The sequence below is a fragment of the Pseudonaja textilis genome, chromosome 2, assembly GCF_049901715.1.
Source record: "Pseudonaja textilis isolate UNSWEBS1 chromosome 2, rPseTex1.2, whole genome shotgun sequence".
Lineage (NCBI taxonomy): Eukaryota > Metazoa > Chordata > Lepidosauria > Squamata > Elapidae > Pseudonaja > Pseudonaja textilis.
This window is the reverse complement of record NC_141991.1, coordinates 38,829,882-38,845,546: the sequence shown is the minus strand read 5'-3', so window position 1 is coordinate 38,845,546 and position 15,665 is coordinate 38,829,882. Positions and strand designations below refer to the sequence as shown.

Genomic DNA, 15,665 nt, shown 5'->3' with positions numbered 1-15,665 from the left:
TTTAGGGGAGGGGAGACCCGCTGTAATAGGCATTTTTGAATATATGAATGTGGATGAAAGACCATATATGCCAATCTGATAACTGAGTGCAACTTGATAATAAAAAGCCCTCCCTCTCGCATCATGTTATATTTATGAAGCTGACAATAAGAAAATCACCATCGAATAAAAATGGGTAGTGAGCAGTATAATATTCTTATGTCTTTCTGTATTGAAACTACAGCACTATAAACATTTACGATCAATCCATAAATGACTGATACAAAAAACTATCTTTGTGGAGCTGTTAAGCTGTTACTTTAAATGCCCTTAGGCTTTGGTTTTGCTTATTAGTCATTGACATAAATGGGGTATGGGCATAATTACCTAAAGCAGAAGTATCAAAAAATATGCTCCAGTCCTTTGGTTCCTTTTCACTGCAAGGTAATCGTAATGTAGATGTTATTATTAATTGAGGAACCCAAATGGGGAAGGAAATCAGTGGCAAAGCTTAACTAAATCTTAAGAGATTCTGATAAAATTAACGCAAAGAGTAAGAGGATTCTATCAATGTTGCAGCTGGATTTGGGTGGCATTAAAAAGAAGTAAAAGCCAATAGATCATTCTTTATTGGCTGAAATTTCAATTATCCTTAAAAATAGGAAACAGAAACTTGAGTCTGGGCATGTTACAGTATTGACTTGAGTATTACTTGGGTTGAATGGCTTAGAAGAAGATACATGTTTAGACACAGTGCTGTGTATGGGTTATGCAGCAGGAAGTGATGAAATATTGTCTTTGCCACAAAAGCAAGTTTGGCTTTTAACTGCAAGCACTTCATTGAAACGTTGTGTCTGATAAGCAGTGTCTTGGTGAACCATATGTATATGTGCTGTTCATACACAGGTTACAAGTATGGATAGGAACTAGAGAACTGGTGCCACAAAGAACAATTTACTAGAGGTACAGAAGGGTCCCAGACAATATGAGAATCTCGACTTGTGAAGTTTAATGGGCTTCAGGCTTTATGTGGCTGTGCTTCTCTCCTTAGGCACCTCAAAAGGAGCTGTGAAGAGCAACAACTAATGACCAGATGAAAGGCCAAGCCAGCAGCTCCATGCAGCAATCAAGAACAGCTTAGTTGTTGGTTGAATCAAATTAAAGAACAGCAGAGAAGCCACATGGCCGTCACAGAATGCAAAAATCACTTTTGAAGTGAACCAGGAAAGTCTGCTTGCAGACTGCCTCTGTCCTGGGATAGACATTTGCTGAGGTTGACATAGTACATTCAAGCCCTCTTAAGAGTAGCCACTCATGCAAAAGAGACTATGCCAGCAAAGAATCCATGGGGAAAAATATATATTGCTAGAGATGCCTACCATTGCAAGTGGTAGCATAGTGGTTAGAATGCAGTACTGCAAGCTACTTTTGCTGACTGCTGGCTGCGGTTTGGCAGTTCAAGTTCTCATCAACTCAAGGTTGACTCAGCCTTCCATCCTTCCGAGGTGGGTTAAATGAGGACCCAGTTTGTTGGGGGCAATGTGCTGACTCTGTAAAACACTGAGAGAGGGCTGTAAAGCACTGTGAAACGGTATGTAAGTACTATTGCTATTGATATAGGAACACAAATGCAAATTGCATTCCCTTAGATTCATTTGTCCCTTCACAGATAGTGATAAATTCAGGAGAACCCCAAAATGGCAAACTTTATTGTTCATAAGGAGTATGAATCTATCTGAAGGTTTTTACTTTCCACAATATATCCCTCTTTTCTACATTAAATGTCAACTTGTTTTGTATTCAACCCTCAAACTTTCTTGTTCCCAAACCGCCCCCCTCCACACGTCTCTGGAATTGGTACCTGAAAACTGAAGGCAGAGCATGGTTTTGTCTGCATGAGAGTTGCATAGCATATGCATTCCTTTTCCTTGTTCTTTAAGCGGTTCTTAAAAATGCATTCTTTCTATAATATATATATATTACAGCGGGGGATATATATATATATGTGTGTGTGTGTGTGTGTGTGTGTGTGTGTGTATGTGTATGTGTATATGTATATGTATATGTATATGTGTATATATATATATGGAATTCGGCTTTGCTCGGGTATTTTCCCACGTCATAGTTGTGCTTTTAAAGTTGTAGCAACGTTTCAGCAGAATCTCATCTGCCATCATCAGGCTTCTGTATGTGTGTGTGTGTGTGTGTGTGTGTGTGTGTGTGTGTGTATATATATATATATATATATATATATATATATATATATATATAGGATGGATCTTTGGTTGTTTGGGTTTTCTCACGTAGATTCGAAGTATCTAGGCAGCGTTTGATGAAGTCTCATTCATCATCTTCAGGCTTCTCTCTTCAGCTCTGTGCTTCTCACTCAGAGAAGCACAGAGCTGAAGACAGAAGCCTGAAGATGATGAATGAGACTTCATCGAAACGTTGCCTAGATACTTCGAATCTTACGCGGGAGAAAACCCGAACAACCAAAGATCCACATACAAATACCCACGAGAACCTCAGAAAATATATGTATGTATGTATGTATGTATGTATGTATGTATGTTGTGACTGGGAGGCTTGAGCCTGTTCTGAACTTTGAGTCTGATGTGTCAGAAGACACAGGTTCAAGTGATGAGGAAGGTTTGGCATTGGAATTTCAGCCTGCTTTAATGGGAGATGCAGACATGAGCCAGGAGAATGAGGAAGTGTCAGAATCATCATCCTCTCCAGAACCTTCCACATCAATTATGCCTCAGGTGTCAGCAGCTGATCCACAGAACGTGCCAGAGTCTTTGAGTGATGATCAAACTGACGAATGTTGGGTTGATGCAAGGACTAGACGTAGGCTGAGATGTCAAGCACAAATTGAAAGGAAACGTCAAATCAGAGACTAATTAGAAAGACTGACACGCCCCTTCAAGGAATATAAGGAGGCGTGTTAGCTAACGATCCATGTTCGGGTCACACTTCGTTAATTACCGTCGTACTTTGGAAGAAGCCTTATGTTTGCCTTTCGGCTCTGATTTATTGTGCGGCTTGTTATCTGGGTTTGAAGACAGCTTCTGGGAAAGCTGCCAATGACGACTACAGAGGAAAGTTAACTCTGTTGTTCCTGATATTGTCTGTTCGTGTTTATTCCTTTGGGACATTTGGACTCTCACCTTGTGGCTACAGGTGAGACAGAACATATATATATGCATCCATCCATCCATCCATCCATCCATCCATATATACATATACATATACATATACATATACATATACATATACATATACATATACATACATACATACATAACAGAGGGAAGTACAAAGTGACAAACCACATTGATCTGGGGATGTTCTTTTCACCAAATCTTATTCTGAAAAGAAAATTCAAGTTTCTTGCAAGGAATGAAGCTGTCACTCTGGAACACTGTACATATTTATTTTATCATTTATTTAAATATCTATATTTTTGCATTTACAAACTTTAATAAACACTCACCTCCCTGCTTCTTATTAAAAGCAGGGATTGCTTCTGTAATCTCTGAGGATCATGTACAAAACTAGATGACATTTATATTTATATATATATTTATATAATTTTTTAAGATTAACAAAGTGTGAAGAAAAACTAAAGCATAATCTATATCTAGTGGCTCTTTCACAAGTATTGGAAAATCAGTGCTCAGCTAGGGGTCCTAGAAGGCCAAGTTTATTTTTAACTGGTACGAAGTATAACTGAAGGAAATGTGTCTCTGTTGGAACACAGTAACAAAATGTACAGACGATAGACGGATAGATCTACATTTTTCTAGGTTCCTCTAAACCAAAATGGCACCAAAGCCAAGAAAAATATTTTATTAGATTACCTTGACTACCAGCCATTGAGAACCATCCTGATATCATCTGCCATAACAAAAAAGATTCCCTTCAAGATTTATTCATTAATTGATGTTTGAATAACTTTTCCAACACCATAACCAATGGACCAGCTCAATAAGCTTTTTTTTAAAAAAAAAAAAACTTTTTTAATAAGGAGATCGAGCAATGTTGGCTGGAATAAAAGAAGGCTTTATTGCCACAGTGCTTCAAACTATTTCAAATGCAGTATTTTACCCCCCACTCCAAAAAATGTGGTGGGGGATATGGCCTGGAGAACTAAACCACACTAGGAACAGGATTTGACAGCAGCCTGTATCAGTGGACACTTGACGTTGTTTTGCAAATGGAGTAAGATGACACCAGATTCAAAAATGTGCACTCCCTCTAGGATACATTCCTAAAGTAACTAGTGTGATTGCATAATTCATATTGCACAATTGTATAAAACATAAATACTAGCTATCTGAGGTTTTAAATACAAAATACAGCTCATGTATTATTTTAGACATAAATCCTTTTTTCAAGTGCAAATTAGATGTGCCTTTCTTCCTATAAAAACACATTTTGAAGGTACAAATGTAATCCTCCTCTCATAATATGCCAATATTTATAAGCCCGTTTCTTTCTCAGAGCAGTTCTATACATACAGTATTTAAAAAATAGGTTTATTTACATGAACTGGGAATACACTGAAGCAGCTTTAAGAACTGGACCGCAACTCTGGTATGAAGGAAGGAAGGAAGGAAATCCAATGGGGAGATACACCACCCATCCAATTTATGCTGGTTGCTGTGGGTTCACATTGATAGGAGGATGTCCTAGGAGACCAATACGCTGTTTTTGCTTCCTCTGCTCTGTCATCTGGAAAATTGAAACATTTACTCAGTAGACACAAGTACTTCCTGTACGTCAGACCACAGAATAAGCTACTGCTATTTATTGTGGTCATCTTTATTTCCCAAAGCTGATTGCAACAAGTAATGCACTCTTGCCTGGTACAGTTAGTGAAAACAGATAACATCATCAGAGTTGGAAGAGATCTTATAGGTCATCCAGTCCAACCCCCCACCGAAGTGGGAGACCCTACACCATTTCTGACAAATGGCAGTCCAATCTCTTCTTGAAAGTCTCAAGTGATGGCACTCCCACAACTTCCGAGGGCAAGCTGTTCCATTGGTTGATTGTTCTCACTGTCAGAAAGTTTCTCATTTTCTAGGTTAAATCTCTCCTTGTTCAGTTTCCATCCATTATTCCTTGTCTGGCCTACAGGCACTTTAGAAAATAGCTTGACCCCTTCCTCTCTGTGGCAGCCCCTCAAATATTGGAAGACTGCTGTCATGTCTCACGTGGTTCTTCTCTTTACTAGACTGGCCCTTTTCTTTACAAAGTTTGCTAACCCATTTCTTTACAAAGTTTGGAAACAAGTCAGAGGGAACTGAAGCAACCCAACGCTAATCCTGTTATTTGATCAGAAGAACTGTTCTGTTAGGAAGGAACAAGCTAAAGCACATCTTGTAGAGCAGTAGAGTTCGTTGTGATTTAACTCTGAATACAGTCTTTTTCATATCTGTAAATACAGTATATGCAGGAAACATCCTTGCTACCCCCAGTTTCTATATTCCAAAGTAATTCTTCGTATTAAAGGAACTGGGTTTCCATTTTTTCTGCTGTAGTGAAGAAAACGTCTCACCACTACTATAAACTAATTTTCAGAATAGCAAGAATGACATTTAAAAACTAAGCTAGCTGAAGATGAAAACTTTCACAAGACTAGTGAAGCTAAACCAAAGTGATACCTTAAGTCACGTATTCTTGCCATCAAAGCAACAGTCATCTAGTATATTTTGTGACATTTTTATGTGCATTGTAGTTTTATATGATCTTGCAGGGAAGCAAGGAAAGCGGTCTATAACATCCGGAACTTGATGTGCAACCTTGGGGTATTTCTCAGTATTCCCAAGCTATTATTACTTTTAAAGCCCCAAGAGACGGCCTTGGCTGTCTGCTCAGTCAAACACCATCAGATGTAACAGATTTGGGAGATACTGAAACAAAATACACTTTTAAAAATATGTTATAAGAGCAAAGCTAAAAACAATCTCCTGGATAAGAGTAATTATGGGGCTCAAGCCCTTGGACTTGGACAAAAAACAGATTACAGACTAAAGTTTCAAGCTGCCTTATATGCCCCATTCAAATTTGTCTTTTATTGAAGTGGGGGGAGTAGGTTGGTATTTGTTTGGAGTTACACAGAATAAGCCCTGGCAAAAGTAAGGCTGTTTTTACAGTATGGATACAAGTCCTAGATTTTGGCTCATCCTTCTCCATATTCTCTTGTCTTCCTACTCTCAGTATGCAAAGTTTGGTAGTGTCTGATACCAGATTGTGGCAACCCAGCCTATGCCATTTTATCCCATCTAAAATAACCGTGATTTGCTCTTATAGACAAAAAGAAAAGATGAAACAGAATTGCAACAAACTAGGATTGACAGTTGCTTATCTTCATAAGAAAGTAGAAAAAACATTGTGGGTATCAGTAGCTTGTTCTTGTAATAATTAGGCACAATCATTGATTTGTCAATGAAATCGAAGACCGGGCCAAGTCTCTGAAAGTCCATCAAAGGCAACTTAAATCTTCAGGCCAGTTATTCAGAAGAAGGATGGAGCACAAAGTACTACACAGAATACACAGGCCAAAAATCTTGACTGAACTTAAACTTTTGTGATTCTTTTATACAAGCCATTCTCAGGAGCATGCCACTGGGGATGTTATGGCATATTAAATAATGAGGCCTCCTTATATTCTTTTGCTTGGCTTTTTAAAGGGAGAGTGAGGACAGAGGAAATTACTATAGCTTACTTCTTTGAAAAATTATTACTCGTCCTGCTAAGAACAAAAACAACATTGCTCATTCAAAATGGTGATGGCAAGGGAAAAATTGTGAAATCAGATGTCAAAATGCCAATTTATTAACAGTACTATTGTTGATGTCTATATAGATCAGATATACACTGCCAATTTTCCTGTTTCCCATTTAATCAGGTTTACACCTTTCCCAACCAGCCTTATTTTTGGTAAACATCTTTTCTATGTATTGTACCTGGTCTTTAAGTTCTGTCAGCTGACTGGAAAGATTAGATACCAGCTTCATCGTTGAATCAAGCTTCTCTTGCAGGTTTCTAAGTTCATTTTGTTCTCCTTCTGAGTCGCTACTAACAAGTGACATGGCACGCATCCGGGGGAACCAATCCAGATTCCTTTCCTGAAATGTAATTTATTAAGATCATCTGCATTTTAATTATAAGCAAAAGGATATATTGTCAAAGTTTCACAAACCTCTGCTGTAAAGAAGAGGGGGGAAAGCCGAATAACCTCAAACCCTAAAATATTTGCTTTGGAATATTTATCTTGGAAAATTTGCCTGATGGTCAGAAGTCCCAAAACAAACCATCATTAGAATAATTGAACCTCATAGTTTTGAAGCAAATTAATCTTTAGTTGTAGTAAGGAAATATTTGGATTTTGCCTGGAAAGATGTGCTCCTCCCTTCATTAATTCTTTCCTACTGACATTTTTTTCTTCAATTTCCAAGAAGCAATCTACAATTGTTTGAATTGGGAAAACATTAAGAGGAGCAAGGATGTAGAACATTGAAGCTTTAAGGAGAAGACATTTAGTTTTTTTCTCCCAAATGAAAGGATAAGTCTAATTTATTGAACCTGATCACTCTGAGAATACAACATATTTTCAAAGTATTTAATGGAAATAATAATGAGATATGGTTCACAAGAGAGAAAGTGGGTTTGTTTACTTGGCTTTAGGGCTTCTACCACAGAGGAAGAACTGTTTATTTTAATGGCTAGGCTTTCCTATTCTTACAGAAATCAATTACCTAGAAAGGCAGATGTTATTTTATACAGTCTCGTAAATAAAAAAAATGGGTACATCTGAGAGCCCTGAATAGTTTTGTTATTTTTACATGATAAATATGGAGCACTAAGATAATGGACTTGACTTAGTTGGCCAAATATGGATTCACCACAGAATCCAATGTGAAACCTGTTAATCTCCAGTCACAGATAAGGGTTTTAACTTCATATTTACTCTTCATTAACAAATTACTGGTCTGGAAATTTGTCCATAAGTAACCCTGCCTATTGCATGTATACATTGGTATATATTTACATCCATCTTAATATTACAATACAATATTACAATCATTGAAATCTATTGTAATATTGAAATACAGTACTATTCATTTTAGTGCTTCGATTCTCTATTCTCCCACATTGGGGACATTAAAATTCAGAGAACAGTTTGAGGAGGAAGTAAGAAAGCTGGGAGGTGTAGAGATAACTTCTGAAACTGGAACACAGCATATTTCATATAGTGTCATGATCCAAGTCTTGTAAATACCAATTTCAACTCTTTGAATGTTAACTAAGTTGTAAATCAAGTTGTATATCAATAAATAATAATCAAATAACATATTTGCATATTATTTAAGAATTCAACCATGTTGGCATATTCATCACTCTACTTTTGCTACTGCTATTTATTTAAGCATTTATACCTTATATCCAAATACAACAGTGACCAAAGAGGCAATCAGAGTCATCTCTTTAAAGAGTGCCTGAGGTGGTCAATCAACCACAATAAAAGAGATAAAGGAAGATAGAATGAATATTGCCACTGACATCTGACTCCTTCAGATGCATCTTGATTGCTTCCATTCTATAATGTTCACCTTTTTATTTTTAACGCATCCTCCAGAGATTAGAGGTGGTCCTCGACTTACAACAAGTTCACTTACTGACTGTGCAAAGTTACAACGGCAGTAAAAAAAGTGTGACCCAAGTCACATGATAAAAATTCAGATGCTTGGCAACTGACTCATATTTATGACTGTTACGGTGTCCCAAGGTCATGTGATCACCTTCTGACAAGCAAAGTCAATGAGGAAACCAGATTCACTTAGCGACTGTATTATCAACTTAACAACTGCAGTGATTCATTTAACAACCGTGGCATGAAAGATCGTACAATGGGGCACAACTCACTTAACAAATGTCTCACTTAACAAAAGAAATTTTGGGCTCAATTGTGGTCATATGTCAATGACTTCCCATAGTTTGATTTTCAAATGAATGTTTAAATGTAAATGTACGCTCACAGCTAATAAAATGCTATATAATGCTTACAATTGCGTATGTGGGAATAGAAAGTATTTGTTGCAAATACTCTCATAAATAAAAAACATTATTCTAGATAAGTTATTGTGTCCCCATATAGGCCCTCAATGTTTATGTGGTTAGAAGAAGTAAAACTAAAAATGAGGTCAGGTACAAAACACTTTCTTTGGAAAAGAATTAGCTTTGCCTTTTAATTCACCAAATTAATCAGTTATATAGCTATTCCCAGCAAACATAAACTATCAGCTTAATATCAATTATTTAAAAACATTACTTCTTGAGCCACAACATTGTCTTGCCTCTGTAAGAACACTGACTCATTTTGCTACCTCCCACTCAAAACTGTATTCATTTACAGAATTTAGATTAAAGGACAAATCAAAAGATTAAATTTGGCAATCAATTTTTGTTCAAGTTCAGTAGTCAAGGATGGTGCGTGCCAATGATGCAAGGATTTTATTCACACCAGGTAGGCCTCAGACTTTAGCACAGGGGTGTCAAATTCAATTTCATTGAGGGCCGCATCAGGATTGTGTTTGACCTTGTGGGGCTGGGGTGTCCATGGCCACCTCAATGTCACTTGTGTTGGGCGTGCTTGAGTGCTCTGCCAGTGAAAACGGGCTCCCAAGTTCTGTTTTGTCTGTGACGGCCTCCTGCAACACTCTGCCAGCAAAAATAGCTTGAGAGGGCCTCATGCAACCCTCCCAAGCTTCATTTTCGTTGGTAGAGGCACTGCAGGTTAGTCCTTCACTGTTTTCAGGGCAGCCCCCATGGGCCAGATCTAAGTACCCTGCAGGCCAGATGTGGCTCCCAGGCTTTGACAGGATTAAGAGAATTTTCTAAGGAGAAAGGGCTTATCAATTCTGCTAAGACCACCTTTTAGAAAAACTACTGTAGTCCACATAAATGACATATTTCATTATACTTGACTATACGATGCACACATCTATAGGCAATCTGGTGATGCAAACGGAAGCAGGTTTTCAACCATTAAATAAATGGAGCCATAGATTTCTCTTTCCAATCCTACCAGAGTTGTATAAACATATTAGAAATATGTATAAATTTGAATGTATATGGATTTGAATATTTGTATTAGACATGCATGTAAGGACTTGTAACACGTTATAAAATTACAATGACATTTTTGTATGTTATTGTATATTATGTTACATGTTATAATAGGGTGTGTCATTACAATTTTTTTCAGTGAAGGGTTCTAAAAATATGTGTTTTTACACCAAGAATTCAAGTGTGCTTTTATTTTTGCAATTGCACAACATTTAGCTTGGTAAATCCACATCTGATCACATACCCCACAAAAGTCTCTTGTAACCCAAATACTGACTGTTAAATCTATCTTCTCAAAATTACACCTTATGCTACAAAAATCAGAAAGCAATTATCTGAGTTACAAAAATGTCTAAGCGAGTTTCATCAAGTCTTGTTTTGATTCGTTCTTTGACATCAGCCGCCAACTTGCTTCTTGACCTCTGATAGAACCCTCACGTTTCTCCTGGGTATACACTCTGCTTGCTGCCTTCTGTGACCTCTTTCACACTCTATTGATTCGGCAGGAGAGGACCACTGTGGTACTTGCATTGGTTTGTCAATGAACTTCTTTATTTCCACTGTAGTCTGTTTGAACATCAAAGGTGGCTCATATACCAGTCAATCAGCTCCAGCAGAGTTGCCATTGATTAAAGGCATTTTTCTTGCACGTACACAAAAATCTCCCTGAGTGTCATCATCTGCACCCCTCAAGTCAACTCTCCTCTCTTGAATGTCAGCTGAACACAAGAATGTCTGGATTATCATTTCACTGAAGACGTACTATGTTGTTTTTTCTTAATCTTTTGTATTTTGTTGTTAAAGCACTTTTATGTATTCTTTTTTTTTCTCTTTGACAATATATATCTCCAACTCAATTATCCTTGTGTTTTGCTTCCTTTTTGTTATTAATTAAAAAGCAAAAAAATATAAATTAATAAAGATCAAAATGATGATTTCCCACCCCACTCCCATGGAAAGAGCAAGTTGCCACAAAAGCCAGTGATAAATTGGAAAGAATAAAACCAAGCAAGTCCCAGGTTTTACATACCTGGGTATAATTTTTCAAGCCACCACACTTTATCCAGAATTAATGACAGCCATTTCTGCCAAAGCTAACAATAGTACCAAGGCAATATTTTCACTCCAAAGATATAGTCCTGTGATCATTAAGCTTTCTAGAGGTGAAACATATCCTATATGCTATATGGTACAGAGGTATGCATCTACTATGATTTTAAGCCTGTTAGTCATTGCTCTTCCACATCCCATACTGTGCTTTAATTGCTTTAATCTGCACAGAGGCTGATATAATTTTACCAGAAGCAAGAGTCCACATTAAAACTTTTTGGCTTAAACTCTTGTTTTCTAATGGTCCATTGGCCCCATTAATTCTCCTTGATGGCTTTTCATCAAGCTGGAAAGAAAAAAAAACTTAGCTGTCCTGTGGCACTTATACTTAGTCTCTGCTGCCTCTACATTTAGAGAAAGCTAAAACAGAAATCTGTCAAAACGTCTTTGACATTGCCAGGCAGATGCATCTAGGACTAGATGCTAAAACCAGCTTTCAGTAATGGGTTCCAGATGAGACTTTTAAAATCACCAAACTACTTATTGCACTTGTTTTCTCAATAGAACCTTTTCTTTAGCCCTCTTCAACATCTTAATATCATCAGTATCAGATGGGAAGAGGAGTAAGATTCACTGAGAGATGCTCTCCTTGTCCAAAAAAAACCCCTTGAGACCCTTTCTCGTGTGTTCTTCTGTTGCTCTTTCTTTGCCAGTTAAACACAGACATAACTTCACCACCACTTAATACAATCCCAATCTTTTGTGAAGGAGAAGAGATCCATTTCTTAACCATAGATCAGAACTTTCCTTCACTAACAGAGTTTCTAATTGCAGCAACTTTCATCAGAAGGTATTAAGATTGTCCTGATCTTGGAGTGATATTATGAAGCTTCCTCTTTCATTATATTTCATTTCTATTTATCTATTTCTTTTACATTCTTTTACATTGTTTTTAGAACAATATTTTTTTCACTTTCTCTTTTAGACTGCTTGAGTCTTAATTTTCAAGGCTCATATGACCATTGCATTGTTTTTGATGTGCAGTAATTGGTCATTGCTTCTGGTTTTTCTTTGTTAACTTATGGGTTGTAAAAAAATCTTCAAGTCAAGTAATCCTTCAGTTATTTCAATAACACCCCCGAAGCCTGATTCTCCAAGCACAATCTGTTAAATTGCTATAACTTCTTTACCATACATGAAGTGAGCTACAACCCTAAAGATTTATTTTATTTTGGATTCGTTTCCATGTTTCCACCTACACCCTCCCTTCCTATTGTTGTTCCCTACACCACTGTTGTTATGCACTATCTGCTATGACCCTCCAACAACCCTGATTGAGTTGTCAGCTCCCACTTCCCAGAAAAGCTTCCTCTATTGAACAGACAAACTGAATTAACCCACTGACGGAAGTTGGCTAACCACAAGTGTTTTTTTCTGGCTAGCTCTTTTCTAGGTAATGTTGGAAAAGTTTCTTTCAAGTAGCTATCATCAGAATCTCAGACGTGGGGGTGGTGATGCCCACAGCTTTAAAGCATCCACAACTCTTTTTAAAAAAAAAATTAAGAGGAAGTTTCCCCACATGAGGGGAAATTTAATGCATTCTGAGAAATGCTCTTCCATGCTTTCACTGAAATTTTGTTATAGGGGGTCTTTCCAAACATGGATTTTATTTTTAATACATCATCTACCTTGGCAGTGGTTCAAAAGGACTTTGCATTATAAGCATTCTGACATTCTACCCACCTGCCTGCCCACAGCACCTTTTTTTAAAAATGTAGCAAATAGTTTATACTGAAGAAAAAGATGGCACCCTCAAATGAAGAGATGGAGCTATGGTCCCACCCCCCAGGGAGATACATCTGGCGGGACTGAGAAGAAGGGCCTTTTCCATGGTGGCTCCCTCTCTCTGGAACATCATTCCTCTGGAAATTAGACTGGCCCCTAACCTAACACTCTTTCATAAGCTCCTGAAAATGTGATTCTGTCAGTGAGCCTGGGGAACACAGAGCAGGACAGAGCCCATTAAATGGCTTGTATAAATATGTATTGTCACCGGGATGGGTATGAGTGGGGGGGCTACTATTTTATTAATTCATTATTTTTTATTATTTTCTATTATTCTTTTATATGATGTTTTTATATTTGTGTAAGTCGCCTTGAGCCACCCTGGGCAAGTTGGCAACAATATAAATTTTCTAAAATAAACAAATAAAAAATAAATGGATGCCTCATAAAAAAAAGAGTTGTTAGCATAGCAAAACTAATAGAACAAGAGTTAAACTATTGAGTACAAGCCCACGGGCACATTTGTGTTGTTGCACTGTTACTGTGATAAAATGAGGTCGTAGTATATAATAGGAATCGTATGATAACCCTTCCAAGATGGATATCTACTACAAAAAAATTGCCAAGGATCATGACATCAGATGATTTGCATTCCCCTTTAACAAAAAAAAGAAAGAAAAGAAAAGAAAAGAAAAAAGGATAAGATTCCTGTCTAAGATTTTGCTCCTTTCAGCAAATGAACTACTAGACACTTAATGGCATTAAGAATGGATATTTTAGAATCACCAGGAAAAATAATTCAAGAATAACTTCTTAGGCCATTTCTATGAGAACAGAAAATCCTTTTTGCAGATCCATTTCCACATTTCAATTTTGATTCTCAGAATTGTACTCACAAGGCAATGCACATGATGTGGAAAGGGTGAATGCAAGGAAAAAGTGAAGTTAAGATTGTTTTTTTTACAGATTGTAGAATGAGATGGCACAGAAAAAAAATTAGGAAGAGTTTAAAAGGGGATTTTTAGAAGTTTGAATGAATTGAATCCTAATTATTTAGTAATTTCTGAAAAATCTAAGTGAAGTGAGCAAGACTATTGGGCTTCTGCCACTCATTACTTCTTCCCTTTATTATTTTTTTTTAAGGAAGGGAGGAAAAGAAACTAACCAACCATTTATTTTCTTCCCAGCTTATTTAACACAACTGAGATATGCTGATCCCCCTCTGTGTCTGGAGTTAATTGTTGTCCTCCTATTAACTAAATTTAACCACACCTAATTTGCTAGTGTCACCCATGAGCTTCCTTGTACAAGAAAAGGGAAATTAATAAAACAGGTAAACTACCTGAGTGATATTCTGAAGTTTGCCAGGTGGAAACCCTTAAAATAATGAAGGAAGTAAAGGTAACTTACATGATTTAAAAGCTAGGATGTTCAAAGACTTGTGTAGTTTAAAATCATCTGGAAATAGTTCAAGGCTACAGGGAAATTCACAGTTAGCTTAGCAGCTGTTTCCTATGATGAAGTAATTTTCATGACAAGGAAGCGCCACTAAGGTTTTACATAATCAGTGATGAAAAAATGGTTGAGGGATTGCCCAGAGGAGGTTCCTCTGGGTCTTTCATTTTATGACAGTGCTAGGCCTTATGCTAACCTAGTTCTTGTTGTTTGGTACAAAGGAGATTACATAAATAAACCAGGACAGATTATAGCATGAGTGGCTGTGCTGGAATTAATTGCATAAAAAGGCTCATTTAACAAAAACACTGAATGTAGATGCACTGTCTGTATACAGTAATATTTTGTAACCTGCTCAAGGTAATGGAGCCTCACTCTGAAAATATTGGGCAATAGATATAGGAGAAAATGGCCAAATGAATAGAAGGGCAGAACAGGTAATGCCGAACCCCAGTTTTTCTTCTGTTTTGACACAAATAGTTGAAAGAAGTTAGACTGATGTTTCTTGGGTCTACAGAATGAGATAATTTCAAAAATAGGATCTGTTTTGTGCTTAATTTTAAGGATGCAATTTTCTGTACTTTTTAAAAGAAAACAATTACTTCAAATCAAATCAAATCAAAACTTAGGGTTTTTAAAACAGCAATTTTATTAAAAATTACAATTGCAACACTAAAAACTAATACAAATAAAAAAAGAAAAAGAAAACAATAAGGTACATATGAGAAAAAATAGAAAATAAAAAATAATATAAGCAAAAAGAAAATATATATAAAAATTGCTTCCTCTTTCAACACAGCAAATATAATCAATTTTAATAATTTGTCACCTTACCTTAAAATATAGACAATCTCTTCCTCCCATATCTTATCTCTTATCTATAAACAAATCCTTAAAGCCTTGTTACTACAGTACAAAAATCCACAGGGTTACCAGAAAAAAAATAACATCTATTTTACCCTAGGTCAAATAAAACAACTGTATTTATTTTTAATAGTCTTGATCTTTAGTCCCTTCAAACAATGTCCTAAAAGTTGATTTCTTTTTATTTATCCCTGGTATGCCCATTTAAGACCTCTGTGGCTGCTAGTTTGCTTCCAGGTTGAATTCAAGGTTTTGATTGTTACTTATAAAGTCGTAAACAGCATATGGGCCAGTTACTTGAGGAACCACCTGTCTTCCATAACATTTGCCTGACCACTTCAATCTTGTAGGGTTGGTGCCATCTGGGTTTATTAAACAATGTGAATGATTAG

The 15,665-nt window shown here is 36.7% G+C and overlaps 1 protein-coding gene across 5 annotated transcripts in view; it reads right to left on the bottom strand.

Moving 5' to 3' along the window:
- Window positions 1–3,987: 3,987 nt before the first annotated feature.
- Window positions 3,988–15,665, bottom strand: part of ITPR1 (inositol 1,4,5-trisphosphate receptor type 1) — a 245,219-nt gene continuing 233,541 nt past the window's right edge. For all 5 annotated transcript variants that reach the window (XM_087923707.1, XM_087923703.1, XM_087923705.1 and 2 more), the window contains 2 exons: window positions 6,957–7,118; window positions 3,988–4,716 (listed from right to left, as the gene is read on the bottom strand). In XM_087923707.1, the coding sequence (XP_087779833.1) occupies window positions 4,633–4,716; window positions 6,957–7,118 (246 nt within the window). In that variant the 3' untranslated portion in view covers window positions 3,988–4,632. The remainder of the gene's footprint in view (window positions 4,717–6,956; window positions 7,119–15,665) is intronic.